Genomic DNA, 18,742 nt, shown 5'->3' with positions numbered 1-18,742 from the left:
GAAAATGCATGCCACGGTTTGAAAACAGGGTTATCACTTTATACACATCATCATTGGAAAGCTTGATCAATGGCGGCTGGTGTACAGTGCCATTATAATTGTCTTATAAGATTTTTAGATGTCACACTGCACGACGTGGCGATGGTAGAATCGGGTGCTGCTCTCGTCTCCGCTCTGCGACTGTTCAAAGAGACAATAGTAGCTACGATCAAAGTTTTGTCGTAGTAGTTTCAGGCTTCAGAAGACGTGAGTTTAGCTCAGGTGAGCGCAACATGCTGGCGGTGTTTATTTTCCGCAAGAAAGTCCAGAGAAAGTCCTGTAAAATGTCAGGCCTGCGAGAGGAGGCTCACTCTACGACTAGTGTCAAAAATATCAGACACTGCCGGCACGGTAGCGCCGCCGCTTCACAGCTAGAAGGTCCCGGGTCCGACTCCCACCAAGACGGGGCCTTTCTGTGTGGAGTTTGCATGTTCTCCCCGTGTCTGCGTAGGTTTCCTCCAGGTTCTCCGGTTTCCCCTACCACTAAAAACATGTTTAATAGGTGAATCCTCCAGCCAGGTGATTCTGACCAACAGCCTGGCTCCACACCATGGCGGTTACCTTGGGCGCGGCACTGCCGTCGACCACTGCTTCTTACGGGTTGCCCCAGCGACAATAAAGTATACAAACAAACAAACAAACAAACAAACAAACAAACCTAAGACCTTATCAGCTATGACAAAGATTTTTCTCATGACTGGCAGTGTACACCCGCCATAAGACCTACAAAATGTGTTTTTGTCACTTTTTTGTGTGTTTTCGACTTAATTTTGTCTCTTTTTGTTATATTTTTGTAGATTTTTTATTGCTTTATCACTATTGTCACTTTTTTTTCATTGTTTTTGTTGCTTTTGCTGCACTTTTTTTTGGGTCACTTTTTATTTTTATTTTTTGTGTTTTTTTAAATGAAGCCTAGGCATTAATTCAACCTGGGAGACGATTTTCAGTATCACATACCTCCAGCCAATGATCGCATCCGAGAAGGCCACACCTCCACCTCAGCCATCAGCGTAAGAGCCGCACCTCCATCATCGCCCTCGGTCCCGCTTTTAAGCCCCAGCAATCATGGTTCGTTCGCTTCCCAGCTCTGCTGCGACCCGTCTCCGCCCCATCTCCGCCTCTTCCATCCACAGCTTCTCCCTGCTGCAGCTTCACGGGTCTTGCATACCACCACCAGTGTCCAGGCTCCGGGGGAAGGCATCCCTAACTACAAGCTGTTTATCCCATACTGACTTTCATACATTGATGTTACCGCCGGGGTCTGATCGCCAAAACTAATATACATGTCAATAAATCTTCCTAATCGCTGCTTTTGTCTGTTTGAGTCTATCCAGGTTGAAACGCTACTAGAATCACATGGACTTCGGTAAATGAATGCCACGGTTTGAAAAAAGGGTTTGTAAACATTATGCAAACCATGGAATCAGGATTTCTCCGACATCCATCTTGAAGATTATAGGCCACGTTTTGATGGAGGGGGCGGAGGAGAAGGTATTTGGTTAATCACGACTCATTGTCCGACAGCATCATGAAATGTGCCTTGATTCATCGGGCTTTGTTTAGAATTTTGTGTTGTTTGCAGTGGTTATTTTGTTCACCATTTTGTTTTGATTGCGATTTATTGCACAATTTAGGAGAAGACTGACGACATCATCTCCTGCTAATACAAGAATCACGTGAATTCCAAGACAAATCTCCAGTGGCCGTTCACACAATGATTTCCTTTCTTTCTTTCTTTTGAGTCGGGTTGGATGGGGCTTCTCTGTGCAGTGTTTGAAGCTGTGTCTCGGATGTTTCACTTCTTTTTCCTCCATCATTTTGACTCTCTCCTTATTCCCTATATGCATTACAACTTTTTTTTTGGAAACACTTCCCTTTTTGAAGACAAATTCCCATGTGCCTCGTCAACATAAAGGCTGTCATTCACTCACTCTAAAACACGCAAACTCAATTAAGTCCATTCTCTGTGCTCGTCCAAACTTACAAACCGTGTGGCTGATTGACTGGTGAGCTGCGGGAGGAAGGTCGCACTTTATAAGAAACCAATTGGTCACAGTCACAGCCTCCTAACCAGGTTTTCTGTCCCCAAAAGAGTGTTGGTCTATGGTCCGATTCAGCTCACTTCCGCTGAATGATACGGCTGACAGGGCAATAGACAAGCCTCCATCTACTTTCATCACAACAGACCCTATTATATGCAATATTAAGTAAGTGGTATTCAGTGTTTGTATAAGTAGTTACACAGTGCAAAAACAAAAACTACACAAAAGAGATGACGGTGGACAGGAAAACACTGAGGTACATCATAGAAATCTCCCTGTGACGTAGAACCAGAAGTGAGTAGAGAAGCCAACAATATTTACTCAAGTAAGAATAATGTAACTTTTAAATGATTTTACATTAAAGGGATATTTCAGGATTTTTGACATGGGGCCTTATTTTCTTGTTTTCCAAAGTGTTGTTGATTTCTGGAGATTTTTAACTCATGCAGTCCTTATGTTTGAAGATTTGAAGAGTTTAGTGGTGCTAGGCTAGTGCTAGGCTACCGCATGTCTATGGTAACTAGTAGCCTGCATTAAAAACAGTCTGACCCAAGCACAGTGCACCTGAGGCAAATCACTTTTAACACCAGACTACCCATATAAATGTCTGTGTTGACTTAATTATTTTTGAAATATTTAAAAGAACTTAAAATTGAGCAGCATCAGCTTCCTGGTTGTAGCTACTCAGCGGCGGAGTGATCTGCTCGCTTACCGGATCTACAGTAGTTTGTTTACCTGCGGCCGCCATTACTATACGTGGAATTCACAAAGGAGCTTTCTACAAGTCAGATATGGCAACGTTTGGAGGACGACACCATGATTTTGAACAGGTTTGCAATGCAGGCTACTAGTTACCATAGATATGCGCTAGCCTAGCACTAGCCTAGCACCACTAAACTCTTCAAATATAAGGACTGCATGAATTAAAAAATAAAAAAAATCTCCAGAAATCAACAACACTATGTCAAAAATCTTGAAAAATCCCTTTAAGCACAAGCAAAAAGTAGCGACGCAAACAATTACTTGGGTCGCTACTTCAGTGTTTGAGTGAAAAAATCGTGAAAAAATTATTTTCAACTAACGCCCTAAATTATGTGACACAAAAAAGTCATTGGGAAATTGTGATATAGAAAATTCCAAGAAAATGGTATAAAAATACAGAAAAATACATAGAATGAGCATGAGACACACTACATCCATTTTATATGTCGAAATGAAGCGTTTGCCACAAGTAAATGTTACTGAGTACTACCCGCCTCTGCGTATAACAGAGTGTGGGCTGGCGTTTTGGGCGCGCTCAGACGTGACGGACTGCAGGATTACAGAAATTTACGTGACCGAAACAGGTCGGTCAAGTTTGGTCAAGAAATATATTTTGCCCTTAACAAAACAATTGGGAGCACTTTCTGAAAAAAGAGGGCACCACCTCATGACATCATTGAGTCGTAGAGGAAAGCAAATATGCAGGTTTACTCAAACATGCAACAAAACACAACTCAGAGTATTTTTGTGAGAGAACTTTGTAAAAGGTAAAAAAAATTGATTTGTTCAGTATTAATTAGACACTTTAAACAGGTTGACCTTATCCACTTCAACATAGATACAGACGGCATCTTGTCATAGAAGGGGGCGTGGCTTTGCCGAGGGGGAAAATAGAATCTTTAGAGAAACCCAATTTTGCACTCTTTTAAGCCATTTTCTGGTGGAATATGAACTCATTTTTCACACATAAATAAAGTCAAGTGTAAACCGGGCCCATATGGACATTTTCTCACAGCGGATTGTTCAGTAGAAGTGAAAAAAACGGCAGTTGTTGCTCGCGCTAGCTATCCGTTAGCATTAGCCCAGTGCTAACATGTAGCATCAAGTTAGCATTCTCTGTTTTTTATTTATTTATGGGCTGTTGAACCACTTTGCTCCTATCTTTGTTTCTTTCTTTAGTAGAAAATTATGTTTATAATTCAGCATTTGTTAAAGTAGTTTTTGAATAATTAGAGAAAGTTTAGATTTTTCTGTATCTATAGATACAGACGACATCTCAAAAATGTAAACTTTCTCTAATTATTCAAAAACTTCTTTAACAAATGCTGATTTTTTTTTCTTAGTTTTCTACTAAATAAAGATACAAAGACCTGGAGAGGAGCAAAGTGATTCAACAGCCCATAAATACATAAATAATGCAGAATGCTAACAGAATGCTTCATGTTAGCATCGGGCTAATGCTAACGGTTAGCTAGCACTAGCTACAACGGCCGTTTTTTCACTTCTACAGAACAATCTGCTGTGAGAAAATATCCATATGGACCCAATTTACATTTGACTTTATTCATGTGATGAAAAATAAGTTCATATTCCACCAGAAAAAAGGCTAAAAAGAGAGAAAGAATGTGTTTCCCAAAAGATTTATGACGAGATTCACGTCCATTATTTTCAAATGGTGGCTCACAGTCCTGAAAGCATTTGACGGCCTGAATAAAGGACCTTTACCTGTGACGAGGCCTCGGACTCTGCACTCCGTGATTCAAGTACATTAGTGAAAGTCTAATCCTTCCATTAATTGTTGTATCAAGTTCATTTTGTCCCTGGCAAAGCAGCGCTGAGTTTCCGTAAGCCTTAAAAATGGTGTCTTGTGTTTGCGGGCAGCGGCGGACACTGGCGCCCATTGTCCGCCGTGCTGTAACTTCAGAAATGGCTGGACACTGGTCAGACGCTGCGCTGGTATTTCAGACGCGCTCTTCCGATCTCCGTCACATCCATGATCCGGTCCCTTTTTTTTTAAATCAAGACTGTCCTCACTTCACCTCCATTGGCACTTCATTATTTAGTCTAGAATTTCTCCACCGTAAGGTTTCCTGGAGGTAACTTAGTCATTGGGAATTATCACGATATCGATTCCAGGTCTTAAACTACAGTCGGGTCAATTCAGGTAATTTGGGACAGATTTTGTTATTTTTTAATTGTGGCTTTGCTCTTGTCCACAAAGAAGACGGTGTCCCAGCACATCTCTGAAATCCACAGTGTGTCTTCTTTCTTTATGTAAAAAATAAAGTTTGTGCGATGTTTTTACTAAAGGTGACTCATAATTATGTTGGGGTTGACAGAGAATTTGGGACAGGCTGTTTGGTAATGTGGAACACTGTTGTTTCCTATGGGATTTGATGGCAAAACAATGCAGTCCAGTTCAGCTCCGAATATGGCCTATTAATCAGAATGAAAATCAGGCTGATTAAGAATTTAATTAGGACAAAGCCCAAAAAAGTGAGAGCAATTATTGAACTAAATATAATATTTCACACTGCCCCAAATAACCTCAAATATGTTGTCACAAATTACCAAAATTGGTAATTTAGGACAACATTAAAATGTGTTACATGAAAAATAATGCATGATTGTACAGTTGAGCTCAAAGGTTTACAAGGTTTAGGTGACCTTCACTTTGCTCTGCTGGATACTACACCCACTGTGACATATGGAGGTGTTTTGTGGCTCCAGCAGAATAAAATGAAAGTCCCGTTAGTGCCATCTCAGTCTCCTGACCTCAGTGTCATTGAACCACTGTGGGGAGAGCTCAGACGTGCAGTTCATGCAAGACAGCCCAGGAATTTGCAGGAACTGGAGGCTTTCTGCCAAGAAGAATGGGCCACTTTACCATTAGATCATATACAGAACCTTCTCCACCATTACCACAAAACACTCCATGTCACTGATGCTAAAGGGGGCAACACACAGTATTAAAAACTGGGGTGTGTAAACTTTTGATCAGGGTCATTTTGGGTCTTTTTTCAATATGATTTAAAAATTGCAAACTCAGTTGTTTCACTATAAATGGCTTCACACAACCACTAACTATGAGTGAGGGCCAAATCCAGCCCTCCAGCACAGAAGCTCTGGCCCTCAGGATTTTTTTAAATAATATTGAAGATGATATTATTACACAAAGTCAATTGCCTGTTTGAATACTCTAAAAATGTGCAAAATACAGTCAAATCTTTCAAAATTTCTAAACAAAATGTGAAAGGGAAATGCGGCTAAAAATAAGGCAAAATTCTGTTAAAATTGTTTTGGGGGAAAAAAGGGGCAAAAATAGGGAATCAATTTGGGAAAATTAGCAAGAAGGAAAAAACTATTGTGAAAACAAGAAAAAAATTGGGAAAAATAAGAAAGAAAAAAAGATTGGGTGAAATGGGGCAAACACTGGGCAAGAAACTGAAAAAAATGGAAAAACCAAATCATTTGACTTGAGCTGAAACAACAAAGTCTCTTCCTTTAATGTTGTCCCTGGACTAACGGCATCAAAGCCTGTTTTTTGTTTTTTTTCCGGGCCTGCTTTAGATATCAGTAGAACCTTAACTTTTTCTCCCGATACCAGACTGGTGTCGTTTAACGGTATGGCCATAATCATGTACAGACAATGCTGGCATTTGTAGAAAATGGTGCTTTACTTTGGGCTAAAATTGGCAGATCCACCCCTTGGTCTTTTTACCATGAAGAAAATCGGCCCTCCCCCAAGCAAACTTGCCTTCTCCTGCCCTACATGTTCCAGCCATGTCCTAATGTGTAGAATGAGCTCAGACCTGTTCTCTAAAATCCTGCACTGTCGCTCAAAAAGGTGTTAATTTGGGTCCGAAGTGCATGCATGAGCTTAATATAGAAGCTGCAGTGACGAATAAGACCTGAGGTGGCAGTAGTGAGTATAAAATGACGAACTTGCATCTATCCCCTTTAAAATTGATATGCTAACACCTACAGCAAATGCATAGTTCTGAGCTAACTCTCATCTTTCTTCACTAGACTCTTCCAATATAGTCAATTCTTATATTGTTACTGCTTGTATTGATCAGTCCAGACTCTCCACTGTCGCACCTGCTGTTACTCTGATGCCACTGCTCGGTTACACTATATTTGCATGGCGTTGCACACAAGCGTCATGAATCATAGCAGTCCCGCTGACACTACCCAGTATCCTTTTTTGTGTCCAGAGCTCTCAGCATCAAAGCCGAAGTGATGTCCTGGTGGCAGTTCCAAAATAGCCAGCACCGCTACAGGAAGAGCAGAGCGCAGCTAAGTGGATTAGGCAGAAAAGAGAAGCACTTGTGGGTGAAATGGCTCAGATTGAGGCGAAATGAAAAGGCCCGAGACAGTCGGAGAGAAGGAGAGGCTAAATACCACAGAGGGTAAAGCCGATAAATTATTCAATATCAAATTTGGGTCTGCTGCAAAAGGCCCAACCACTGTGTGTGCAGGGAGAAAGTTGCAAAAGTGAAAATGAATGAAGAATCCTTTGTCTGGTGATCAGCTACTCGCACTTTTGGACATGAGCAGATCTTGCAATTATGTTTATTTCCGGATTGGTTCGTCCGCTAGTCAATCGTGCTCATGAGAAATCACCAAGAGAATGATAAAAAATCGCTCTTTTTCGCCGTTTTCTGGCAAAGTATAAACATATTTATCACACACCAATGAAGTCAAGCCAAAATTGGGCTCATATGGATGTCTTTTCACAGCAAATTGTTGAGTAGAAGCGAAAGATGGCACTCGTTAGCATCCTTCACTAACATTAGCATACGTTAGCATACTTCCTGGTTAGCATTGTTGTTGTTTTTGTATTTATGAGCTGTTGATCCACTTTCCTCCTCTACATGTATCTGTATATTTGTTTGTTGAAAGACATCTTCATAATTCAGCGTTTGCTAAAGTACTGGTGGAGAAATGGGAGAAAGTTCAGGTTTTTTTCTCTTCTTTGTTTTCCCCCTCTAGCTGCTTCGAACATGACCATATATGGGCATTTGCAAAGATGGCATCTGTATGCGTTCCAGGCAACTGGTAACTGGTAAATTTCCTACCTCCCACTTTAAAAATGCCTTGGAACGCTGCTCGAACTGGTAATTACAACTTGTAAACTCGGAAACCTCCAGACTGCTACGAGTTCATAAACGAGATGAAGACGGTTCTCCCCAGTGGAGGCGCAGCTAACGTTAAGACCGTAACAAAACCTCTGAATCAGTGAAGTGAGCGGTACTTTTGGGCCCAGCTTTGAACATAACATTAAGTCACATGTATTTAATTATATCTGGTTTGGAGAAACTTTCAAAGGACATTAGCATCGTATGAGCTAACTGTTGTAGCATTAGCCGTTTTGTTTACATACAAGCTTATTCACCTGTGGGAAGTGGGAAAAATGGTGCGTTCATGTCCCAGTTGGGGAATGCACGTGAATGCTCGCTCAACTGTGGAAAACGACTGGGGAACTCGGGTCAAAACGACTTCTGTGGGAAGCTCTACTGTGGTAATCAGCTGATTGCTACTTTTTTGAGTTTTGTGTGAGCTGTCGTCATCCTCGTCATAGTGAAATTGCGAGTGAAATGCCCGACATTAACGTTAGCAAAAAATAAATTTACATGATATTTTATACTAATATAACTAATGTTTGAGACGTTAACACATATAAATGATTAGCTCAGCTAAGCGCTATAATGACATCAACATCCCCTCTTTAAAATTGCATGAAAATCACATGAACACAAACCAACTGGGGACAACGAGCTCCCCAGTCCATATGAATGCACCAAAAAAACAGTTACCAGTTGTCTGGAACGCACATATGTGACAAATAATGAGCTTTTCTTACTAAAAAACGTTGTCTCTTTTTAATCGCTAACCCTGACCTGAACCGACCACATTTTCTCCAGTTTGGCTTTGCCCAAATCTAAAAGCTTGAAAAAAATAGCAACAAAAACATGACAAAAAACCTATGAAAGACTGACAAAAAAGAAGAAAAATTTGATGAAAGAAACAGTCCAAAAAGTGACGGCAACAATGCGAGGAAAAAGATCTGTTTAGATCAGTTTTGTAGCTTTCAAACGAGGCGTTATATAGATTTGGGTAAAGCCCAACTGGAATAATGGGGGTATGAATGTGCAAGTACAGGCTCATTCTTTATGGGTTTACTCTGAAACATGTGGATCCTGGTCCAGATGTGGCAGTACTAACAGACTACACACGAACTCTATCCTTTGACTGAAAACTTAACATTGTTTAGGAATCAAAGCCAGGAATACCTTGCTGTGAGAAAGGGTCAATAACGTTGCCACACCATGTTGTTTTATATTTCTTTTTAGCATAAATGTCCATCCAATAAAATCACTATCACAATGTCAGACTTTATCCAGAAAAGCAAAGTGAAGCAATGAAAACCACGACATAACAAGCAAGAAAATGACGCCAAAGCAATAGCCAGAGCTTGTTTTCCCCACGCCCTCTTTTTGTGATTTGTGAGGGTCACAGCGTGTCATCGGTCCTTTAGGTTTACTTTGCCATAAGACGAGATTATTTGTGTTGTAAATTGAACACACTCACACTCACACGCACACACTTTATCCTTCTGCACTAGAGCTCTGTGCATCAGCCAAAGAAATCCCCACTCACAGAGATAAATCTTGTTAAAGAGATTTCCCCTAACTCTAGATTTAAGGAAAAAGAAAAATCCAGTCCATTTTTGTTTGTTGGCTGTTCATAAATTGCAATGTTTGACGGCAAATGCTTAATCCTTCATTAAAAGAAGGATTTGTTGAACTTCTTCTTCTTTGATGTTGTAATTCGGAACATCAACTAAGTATAAATCATACCAAGATTGTTAGTTTAGGCGATAAAAAGCACGTACCCAGCAGTATTTGCAGCCACAGCCACTTTTATCACACTGTATGGAACTGCATTAGTTTCCTGAAAGTGCTGAGTGTCCAGATGGTATCTCCCTGTGAACATATGACCTCTATTCCATAATTATGTACAAAATTAGGCCACAAAATTAGGGACTGAAGTGATCGGAATTGGCCTGAACTTTCAAACCACAGAGGTGAACCCCGTGAGCTGCGTTTTTACCGCAAAAATGAGTGCTCCATAGTGGTAGAGGTACAATATGTCATATAAATGCCTATACTTAACTTTGGAATGGCTAAAATAGCATGATACAGATCCTTTAATGCCACAATCAATATTTCTGAAACTCAACAGAGAGTTCCTGAACAAACTTATTTATCAGGCCCAGTAGCCAAAAATGCTGAACCTACTGCTAAAAAAGTAATATTTATCAAAATCGGTACTTCTGGTTTAGCGGAGATGAATGCTAACGGCACAGCAGCTACGCTAACCCCGGAAGTAGCAACTTTAGTTAATATTACTTTCTTAGCAGTAGGTGAGGCATTAATGGCTAATGAGTCTGAGAAATAAGTAGGTTCAGTCGCTCCCCGTTGAGTTTCATAAATATTGATTGTTGTATTAAAGTGTTTTTAATATTTTTTTTCTCGCATAGTAGCCGGTATGCTAAGACCTGGAAGCGGAAGTCGTGATTTCACAAACATATAAATTAGCACAGTAAAGCAATATTTTTTAGAGGAGTAACGAGGTAACAAGTTACTTTTAAAAGTAATGCTGTGAGGATTCACACATTTATATTTTGTTTAACAATGGTCTATAAATCCTGGTGATTTATACTTTATATGTTAGCACCACCACAGCTGCCGCAGAAAACCATCCAAACGTAACAAACAGAGGAAGAGAAGCTTCTTCTCTTTGCTGGACAAATGTGACCCATCGCGAGAACCAGGGACACGAGTCGGCCGCTCAAGTTTAGAGAAAAACTTTTTTTTTTTTTTTTGCAAATTGGTGATTTTTGCTTTTTAGCAGAATCGTTCAATTGAAGCCACAAAGAAGCCTCTACATGTTTAAGCTGCAGTAATGGTGTATTGTAGCAGACGAGCTGAACCGTGGACGTTACAACGAACATTTTTATATTGTATGTAATTTCTGCTTTTACTGTGTTGTGAAGCACTTTGTGGCCTTTGCCTGTGAAAGGTGCTATATAAATAAAGATTACTTACTTACTACTATGTTTGGAAGTGGATTTATTAATCACAGATTATGTGGGGCCGCTTCCTCATGAAGAGCCTTGAGAGCAAAGCATCGACAGCGGGACAGAGACGCTGCTCCCCAGACAGGACGGCTCTTTCGCCTCAGCTTCAGTGTTAAAAAAAAGCTTCCAGCAAAAGCACAAACAGTAAGTTTTGTATCTTTTTATTCCGGTGGATTTAGCGTTTGTGTTGATCTCTGATGTCTCGTCTGTTTCCACGTTAGAATACGCTCGTCTCCTGTTTCCTTCTGTTGTTCGGGGAGGAGGCACCGCTGCTTTGGTTTGTGTTGTTGACACATCCTTTAGTGACAAATGCCACACAAAAAAGTAGTTTTACTCATAGGCCTATTGTGGATCAGTTTCTGTGCGTTTGAGTGAGTGAACTCTGAAACCCCACACACATGACAGGACAGGGGGAGCTTTACAGCGGGATGGCTTTTCTAAATGAGATGTAAATGAGCCCTATTGTCACTGAGAGGTGAGAACAGCCCAAAAGTTTAGAGGCCGATTCTTCTCTTTGACGTATTTCCGGTTCCTAAATTCAGCTTTCCACATCTTCTCCAAATACTATCACATTGTTGCAAACTTTGGAGACGACACTTTCAAAAGCTATGTCCCGCTCAAAATGCCCCAAAACTGAGTTGTGTCGCCCGTTCTCGTGATGGGTCACAGATGTGTGTGTACTACACTTTGTTAGTCCAGAAACTTTTTCATTTACATAATGCATTTTCCTGGAGACTGTTGCAGAATTACTCCAGCATACATAAAGGACATAATACCACTCCATCAGGAATGTTTTCTTAGAACTTAACAATCTAAAAAAGTGTTTTAGATTGATGGGGTCCTTTAATGAAATATATGTTGCTGCGGGACGTTGGCAAACATTGACAGGATTAAGCTGGTCAGTGGCACACGGGGTGAGTGAGGGGGATCTACGTATCTCTGTATAACACGAGTTTTTGACTGGCTTGTTTCTTTACCACAATGACCACTCTTGACTTTTATACTTGTCTAAACAGTTGTATTAAACCGTTCTTGTGCTTTGGACATCAAGTGCAACTCGCCAGATGATCGCTGGTTAGTTTGGGACAGGTCAGGCAACAACAGACAATCAGCAACACAATAATAACGTGCTAATAACGTGTGCTTTTAGAACTGAGAGAACCTGTCATTTCTAACAGTGTGCACGAGCTTGTATACAGCGGATCAGCGGGCAGGATTTGTTTCTGCTGATTTGGAGGTGGCGTAGGGGGAGGCATATGTTCCAGTACAGTCCCGCGGTGAGAGCAGGGCCACACTTCACTGACCACCCCGACTGTGAGGCTCCGCGGCGCAGGGCTCCGAGTGAGAAATGCCGCTGTAGTGATCCGTGCTTCAGAGATCAGCCAATATGGAGCGGGGAGGGGGGCCGGTGTCCGAGCATATTGTGGCACAGATGGCATTGGGATGTTCCGTCAGAAATGAGCATCTCTCTGGGAGTAAACTGAGAAATCAATAATAGATGCAGCGTCGGGACATAATGGGGTAATGCCATGCAATTATTTTGTATTATTGATGATTTCGGAAAAGATAGGGCTGCACAGTTTTATGAATGGCGAGAGTGATATGAGCATCGGTTTGAAATAACATTTTAGGTCGGGTATGTAGGATTTCATAAACATGACCGTGTGACCAAAATGCCACCGATAACAATAGTTAATGTTGATTTATTCACAAATACTTAAAGCCACACTGTGTAGAATTTTACCCCAAAAAAATCAAATTGGGTAACACTTTACATTACAGGCCGGTAAGTCCGTGGTAATTACTCGTAATGACAGTGGTACTTACAGTGGTAATTACAGGATAATTACTAGGTTATTATTGTGGTACTAAAAGTCATAATTACTGTTCATTAGGGTTAGGGGTTAGAGAGACACAGAGTTACCACTGTATCTCTTGTTACTAAGAGATACAGTGGTAACTCTTAGTAATGAAGGTCATACTTCTATGTACTTTGGTACTTAAAATGATAGTTTCTAGTAGTTTCAGTGATACATCTATGGTGCTTATTGGTAATACTACAGCAGCAATTCGTAAATGTGGTACTTCTACATACAGACGTAATTCTAGGATTGTGTAACTATAAAACAACATAAATCAGCATGAGGGAAAGTACAACCTTCATTACTTCATTAAGAGTTGCCACTGTATCTAGAAGTACATACCTTGTAATTCTCACTATAGTGTCCTTTAGGTACCACAATAAGTACCTAGAATTACCACTGTAATTACCACCATAAGTACCATTGTAAGTGCCACTGTAAGTTCCACCGTAAGTACCACTGTAATTACCACTGTAAGTACCAAGGACTTACCGGCCCGTAATGTAAAGTTCTACCGTATAGTCCAAAATGTTACACAGTGTGCCTTTAAACATTATACATGATTTAATGTAGTTTATCTTTTCAGTTTTGTCTCTCAAGGTGATTAAGCAGAAGGCATAATGAGCTGCACATGTACCTAAGGCAGAACCAGTTTGGAAAATAACATAAAAGGGCTCTCTCCTTGGGTCATGACCGAAAGGACAAGATCGCGAATACAAGCGGCCGAAATGAGTTTCCTTCGCAGGGTGGCTGGGCGCACCCTCCGAGATCGGGTGAGGAGCTCAGTTACCCGGGAGGAGCTCGGAGTAGAGTCGCTGCTCCTCCACGTCGAAAGGAGCCAGCTGAGGTGGCTCGGGCATCTGTTTCGGATGCCTCCTGGTCGCCTCCCGCGGGAGGTGTTCCAGGCATGTCCTAGTGGGACAAGGCCTCGTGGAAGGCCCAGGACACGGTGGTGGGACTATGCCTCCGAGCTGGCCTGCTGTCGCCTCGGGGTTCCCCCAGAACAGCTGGAGGAGGTGTGTGTGGATCGGGAAGTTTGGGCATCTCTGCTGAGACTGCTGCCCCCGCGACCCGGCCCCGGATAAAGCGGAAGAAAATGGATGGATGGATGGATGGGCTCTCTCCTCCTTACACAGTCCCAGCACCTGCCTTAACCTCTAAAAGCTTCTCGACTGGAGAGCTTAACGCCTAATTTGAAAGCTAAGGCCTACAAACCAGACCTCGGCACGGTAGTACAGCTGCTAGCGCTTGTGCTTCACAGCTAGAAGGTCTGGGTTCGAGTTCCACCAGGGGAGTTTGCATGTTCTCCCTGTGTCTGCGTAGGCTTCCTCCGGGTGCTCCGGTTTCCCCTACCACTTAAAACATGTACAATAGGCCAGGATGAATGACAGTGTGTGTGAGAGTGCGCATGGGGGGCGACGGATGGAAATTAGTCCAAGGCTACAATAGATACAGACGGCATCTCGTCATAGAAGGGGGCGTGGCCTCGCCAAGGGGGAAAATAGAATCTTTTGGGAAACACAATTTTCCACTCTTTTTAGCCATTTTCTGGTGGAATATGAACTTATTTATCACACACAAATAAAGTCAGGTGTAAATCGGGCCCATATGGATATTTTGTCACAGCAGATTGTTCAGTAGAAGTGAAAAAACGGCTGTTGTAGCTAGCGCTAGCTAACCGTTAGCATTAGCGGTTAGCTTTGCTCCTCCCCATTCTCCGTTTTTTATGTATTTATGGGCTGTTGAACCGCTTTGCTCCTCCCCATGTCTCTGTATCTTTATCTAGTAGAAAACTATATTCATAATTCAGCATTTGTTAAAGTAGTTTTTAAATAATTAGAGAAAGTTTAGATTTTTTCAAAATTGTTTTCCCCTTAACTGTTTTCAAACATGACCATATATGGGCGATTCCAGAGATGCCGTCTGTATCTATCCGGACTGGCTTGTTCATTAACACTGTCCCTGCCAAATAAACCAATAAACTAAACTAAACTAAAACTTTTTTGTCAGGTTTTCGCCGCGTTTATGTCACGTTTTTGTTGCTTTTTTTGTCATGTTATTGTTGTGTTTTGATCGCTTTTTGTCCCTTTTTTCATGTTTTCATCCATTTTTCTGTTGCCGTTTCATCACGTTTTTATTTATAGCCCACGTGCAACGCCTCATTTGAAAGCTAAAAACTTTACTAGTAGTTTTAGTTCTATCCGTGCCAGTACAGGACCCAAGTAGTGAAAGGTCAGTGACTAAACCTGAGAGTTTCTTAGCTTTCAAATAGGGAATTGCCTGTACACACAGAGTGAAGCTTAATTCCTTGTGTCCTCAGCTTTTTTCAAAACCACCAAGAGCACATCCTACAAACTGGACCGATGAGACAGATGGATTCAATGTTGGACTCTACAATATGTGTCAACATTTTCAATTCATAAACGAAATTTTGGCTTGACATGAAAGTTACATGGAATGACATTTGGCACAGAACAAGGGATACTTTGCCATTCTAAAGTGGCGCAATGAAATAATAATGCAATGGATAAACGGTGCCAACGTTTACCCTCACGACCAGCACTCATCGCTCAATCACACACTCATAATGGGGTCAACACAGGCAAGGCGGGTGAAGAGTCTTGCTCTAGGACACAATAAAAGCACTGGATGCAGCTACAATAAAACCACCAACCTTCCAGTTGCTCCGCTTAGCCGCTCAGCGTAATTAGAAACACGTTATATAACTGTACATTTTCGGACAGTCATTGACTAATCTGGTTGGACCTCCATCCTTATCTAGATGAAAGCTTTTTCTATATTATTCTGGCTTAGCTCGACCCATGTCACTGCCTCATTTGGGGTTTTCCTGCTCTGGTCTTTTATATGAGTATGACCATGGTTTGCACTTTCCAGTTTATTTAAACCTCTTAACCACCGCCTTAAAGGAACAGGCCACCGTTTTTACATACTGAGATATGCCTGGGCTTAGATGAGCTGACCTGTCTGGTCTTTGTGCGAGCGCTCAGTCACGGAAAACGACCAAAGATGTTAAGGCGTTGGGAACCCATGGTGCTGAGGGCGCTGCAGCACCCCCTGGTGGATAGTTTGTGAGCTGCAGGAAATATCAACCCCTTAACTCCCACCTGAACCGAGCACATTTTCTCCAGCTTTACCCCAGTCCAAAAGCTTCTGGAAAAAAGGTGTGAAAATAGCAACAAAACTGAGACGAAAACAATGATGGAAAATTGACAAAAAAGTGAGAAAAAATTACAAAAAAAATACTAAAAATGTGACAAAAAATTGACACAAACATGACAAAAAATTGAATAAAAATTGAAAAAAAAAACGACAAAAAATGTGACAAAAAAATGACAAAAATGGAAAAAAAATTGACAAAAAAGTGAGAAAAACTGGACGAAAAATGTAGAAAAAATGAACAAAAAAGTGATAAGAATTTGACAAAAAAGTGACAAAAAAAAAGTCACGAAAACTTGACAAAAATGAGATGACTGCCCAACAAAAAAAGTGATGAAAAAAAAATCTGATGTGAGGAAAAAGATCAATTTATTTATAGTATTTTGGGGGTAAAATTTGTCCCTCAGCGCCCCCTGACTAAAATATCTTCCCACGGCTCTGAAAGATGTTGTTAGCATTTGGCCTCTCCCGGTTTATTCCTATGGCTCCAAACGGGGGTGAAGCTAGAAGCTCCCACGCTCTTCCACGGGCACAAAGACCAGACAGGTACGTATGAACTTATAAGCTCAGGTACGAACATATCTCAGTATGGAAAAATGGTGGCCTGGCCCTTTAACAAAGTACATTTTCTCCTTTACTTTACTCAAATCAAAAGAGCAACAAAAACAAAACAAAGGAGTGATGAAAAAGCAACTAAACACTTACAAAAAAGTGGCAAAAAAGCAACAAAAATGTAGACGTAAAAGTTAGTTAGTTAATTTATTTTCTTCGGTCATTATGAACATTTAAATCACATGTTTTCCAAAGATCTTAGACATTATACAATAAGAAAACACATACATTAAGAATTTAATCTAAATGATGCCTGACCGAAAGGGGTTTAGGCTGAAGCCAAGACTTATTCTGCCTAAACCCCTTTTACAACTGTGACTCTGTGTCCAAAGATGACACATTATACACTTTCTCTAATACCAAAAAGCACCAAGAATACGACAAAAAAGTGACGACAGCGCAGGAAAAATCTTAGTTTTGAAGTTCTTTGCAACAGGCTGTAAACTCCATTCAAGAAGCATTTAGATTTGGGTGAAGCTGAACAGGAGAAAATGTGCTCGGTTAAGGCAGGGGTTAAGAAGTTAATGCCCATAAACACAATGGCTTTTCGGATTTGGGGTTAAACGCAGAGGCTAAAAAGCAACAGGTTTGAGTCATATTTCCATGCCATGCAACATAGTAGGCTGCGATGGTGTGATGGAAAAACGGAACCACAATTGACGAACAACTCACTCAGACTGCTGGAAAAGCAATTACTTGATTGGCTACATGACTTCATTGGCAACAGATACCAGCCTAATCCGATTAGACGAGCGCACCCCTGAGAAGATCCTTATAGTCACTCAGCTCAGGTCTAGACGAGGGAAGACCTTATACAGAAGAGCACGAACTACAGCCAGGTATTTCAATTCTGCAAATGAAAGCATCAGCCTAATAACCAGCGCACATTTGGAGCATTGGAGAACCCCCCTCCCATACAAACACAGAAACACAGATTGACAATGACACCGCCGAGGAAAAAACACTTCAATTGGATCCAGAAGCAAAACCAACAATTCCGCTTTTACGCGCGCCCCGTGCTCAAGTGCGGTGGATGCTTATCTCTCCTCAACACGTGTGGAGAGCCGTGTCCAGTGTATCTACCTCTAAGCTGCAGCAAAGTGCTTCTGCAAATGGTCACTGGCGATACATTTTGGGAGCAAAACGCGCGCACGGGCTGTGTTTTAAAACGGGGCCATTTGGCAGCGTCGCATGCCATCTCCACCGCGCGCTCGCTCGGGCTGTTCTTACCTGCTATGTGACTTAACAGGAGCAGCCGGGAAGCCAACGTCCTCGCTCCGCGCGCAGTCGTACGCATAGCCATCGAGACGGAACAGAACGTTGTAGTAATGTTCTTTTTAAAAAGCCTCAATGGTGAAAGAAGACGGAGCGCGAGCGGTGCCCTACTCGCAGCTCATCGCTCCTCCGCTGGCTGTGCTTTGCGATGACGGGAGGCAGGAGGGAGAGAGAGAGAGGGAGAGAGGGAGAGAGGGAGAGAGGGAGAGAGGGAGAGAGAGAGGGAGCTTTGGAGGGTCGCGACTGTGGGGGCTGAGATTTCGGACGCAGATTGGCGCGGAGCGTGGTGTAGTCGAGTCTTTACGCGCGCCGCCCACTGCCCTGAATGAAAGCGGCTGCTTTAGTATTCCTATTGCGGACTCTCACGGGGGCATAGCGTGCGTGTGTGCGCGCGTGTGTGTGCGTGCAGTGTTACAACGTGCTTATACTATATCGTGCTCAGCTGCAGAGGCGGGTAGTACTCACTTACATTTACTCAAGTACATGTAGCTTACTTGAGTAACTGTACTTTTTACTTCTACTTGAGAAGAATTATATTGATGTCTCTTTACTCTTGCTTGAGTAAAATAATCGTTGCTTTTTCCCCTATGAGTAAATATTTACGGGGGAAATGCTTCGATAAAATAGATGTACCTCGTCTCATGCACCGTTTTCTTCAGAATTGTTTTGTTTCAGAGGATCAGAGGAGCATTGAAGGCATCCAGACAGAACACCATTTAGTTGTACGCAGTGTTGGGGAGTAACTAAATACATGTATTCAGAATACTCATTTGGAGTAGCTGTATTAAAGGAACAGGCCACCGTTTTTTCATACTGAGATATGTTCT

The 18,742-nt window shown here is 41.7% G+C and overlaps 1 protein-coding gene across 2 annotated transcripts in view; it reads right to left on the bottom strand.

Moving 5' to 3' along the window:
* ptprz1b (protein tyrosine phosphatase receptor type Z1b) overlaps positions 1-18,086 on the bottom strand; it is a 112,131-nt gene extending 94,045 nt beyond the window's left edge. For both annotated transcript variants that reach the window (XM_079552374.1, XM_079552375.1), the window contains exon 1: positions 17,871-18,086. In XM_079552374.1, coding sequence (XP_079408500.1) covers positions 17,871-17,943 — 73 coding nt within the window. In that variant the 5' untranslated portion in view covers positions 17,944-18,086. The remainder of the gene's footprint in view (positions 1-17,870) is intronic.
* Positions 18,087-18,742: the final 656 nt, after the last annotated feature.

Source organism: Gobius niger (genome assembly GCF_951799975.1).
Source record: "Gobius niger genome assembly, chromosome: 2".
Lineage (NCBI taxonomy): Eukaryota > Metazoa > Chordata > Actinopteri > Gobiiformes > Gobiidae > Gobius > Gobius niger.
Note: the sequence above shows the minus strand (reverse complement) of the source record. Positions and strands in the feature narration are given on the sequence as shown.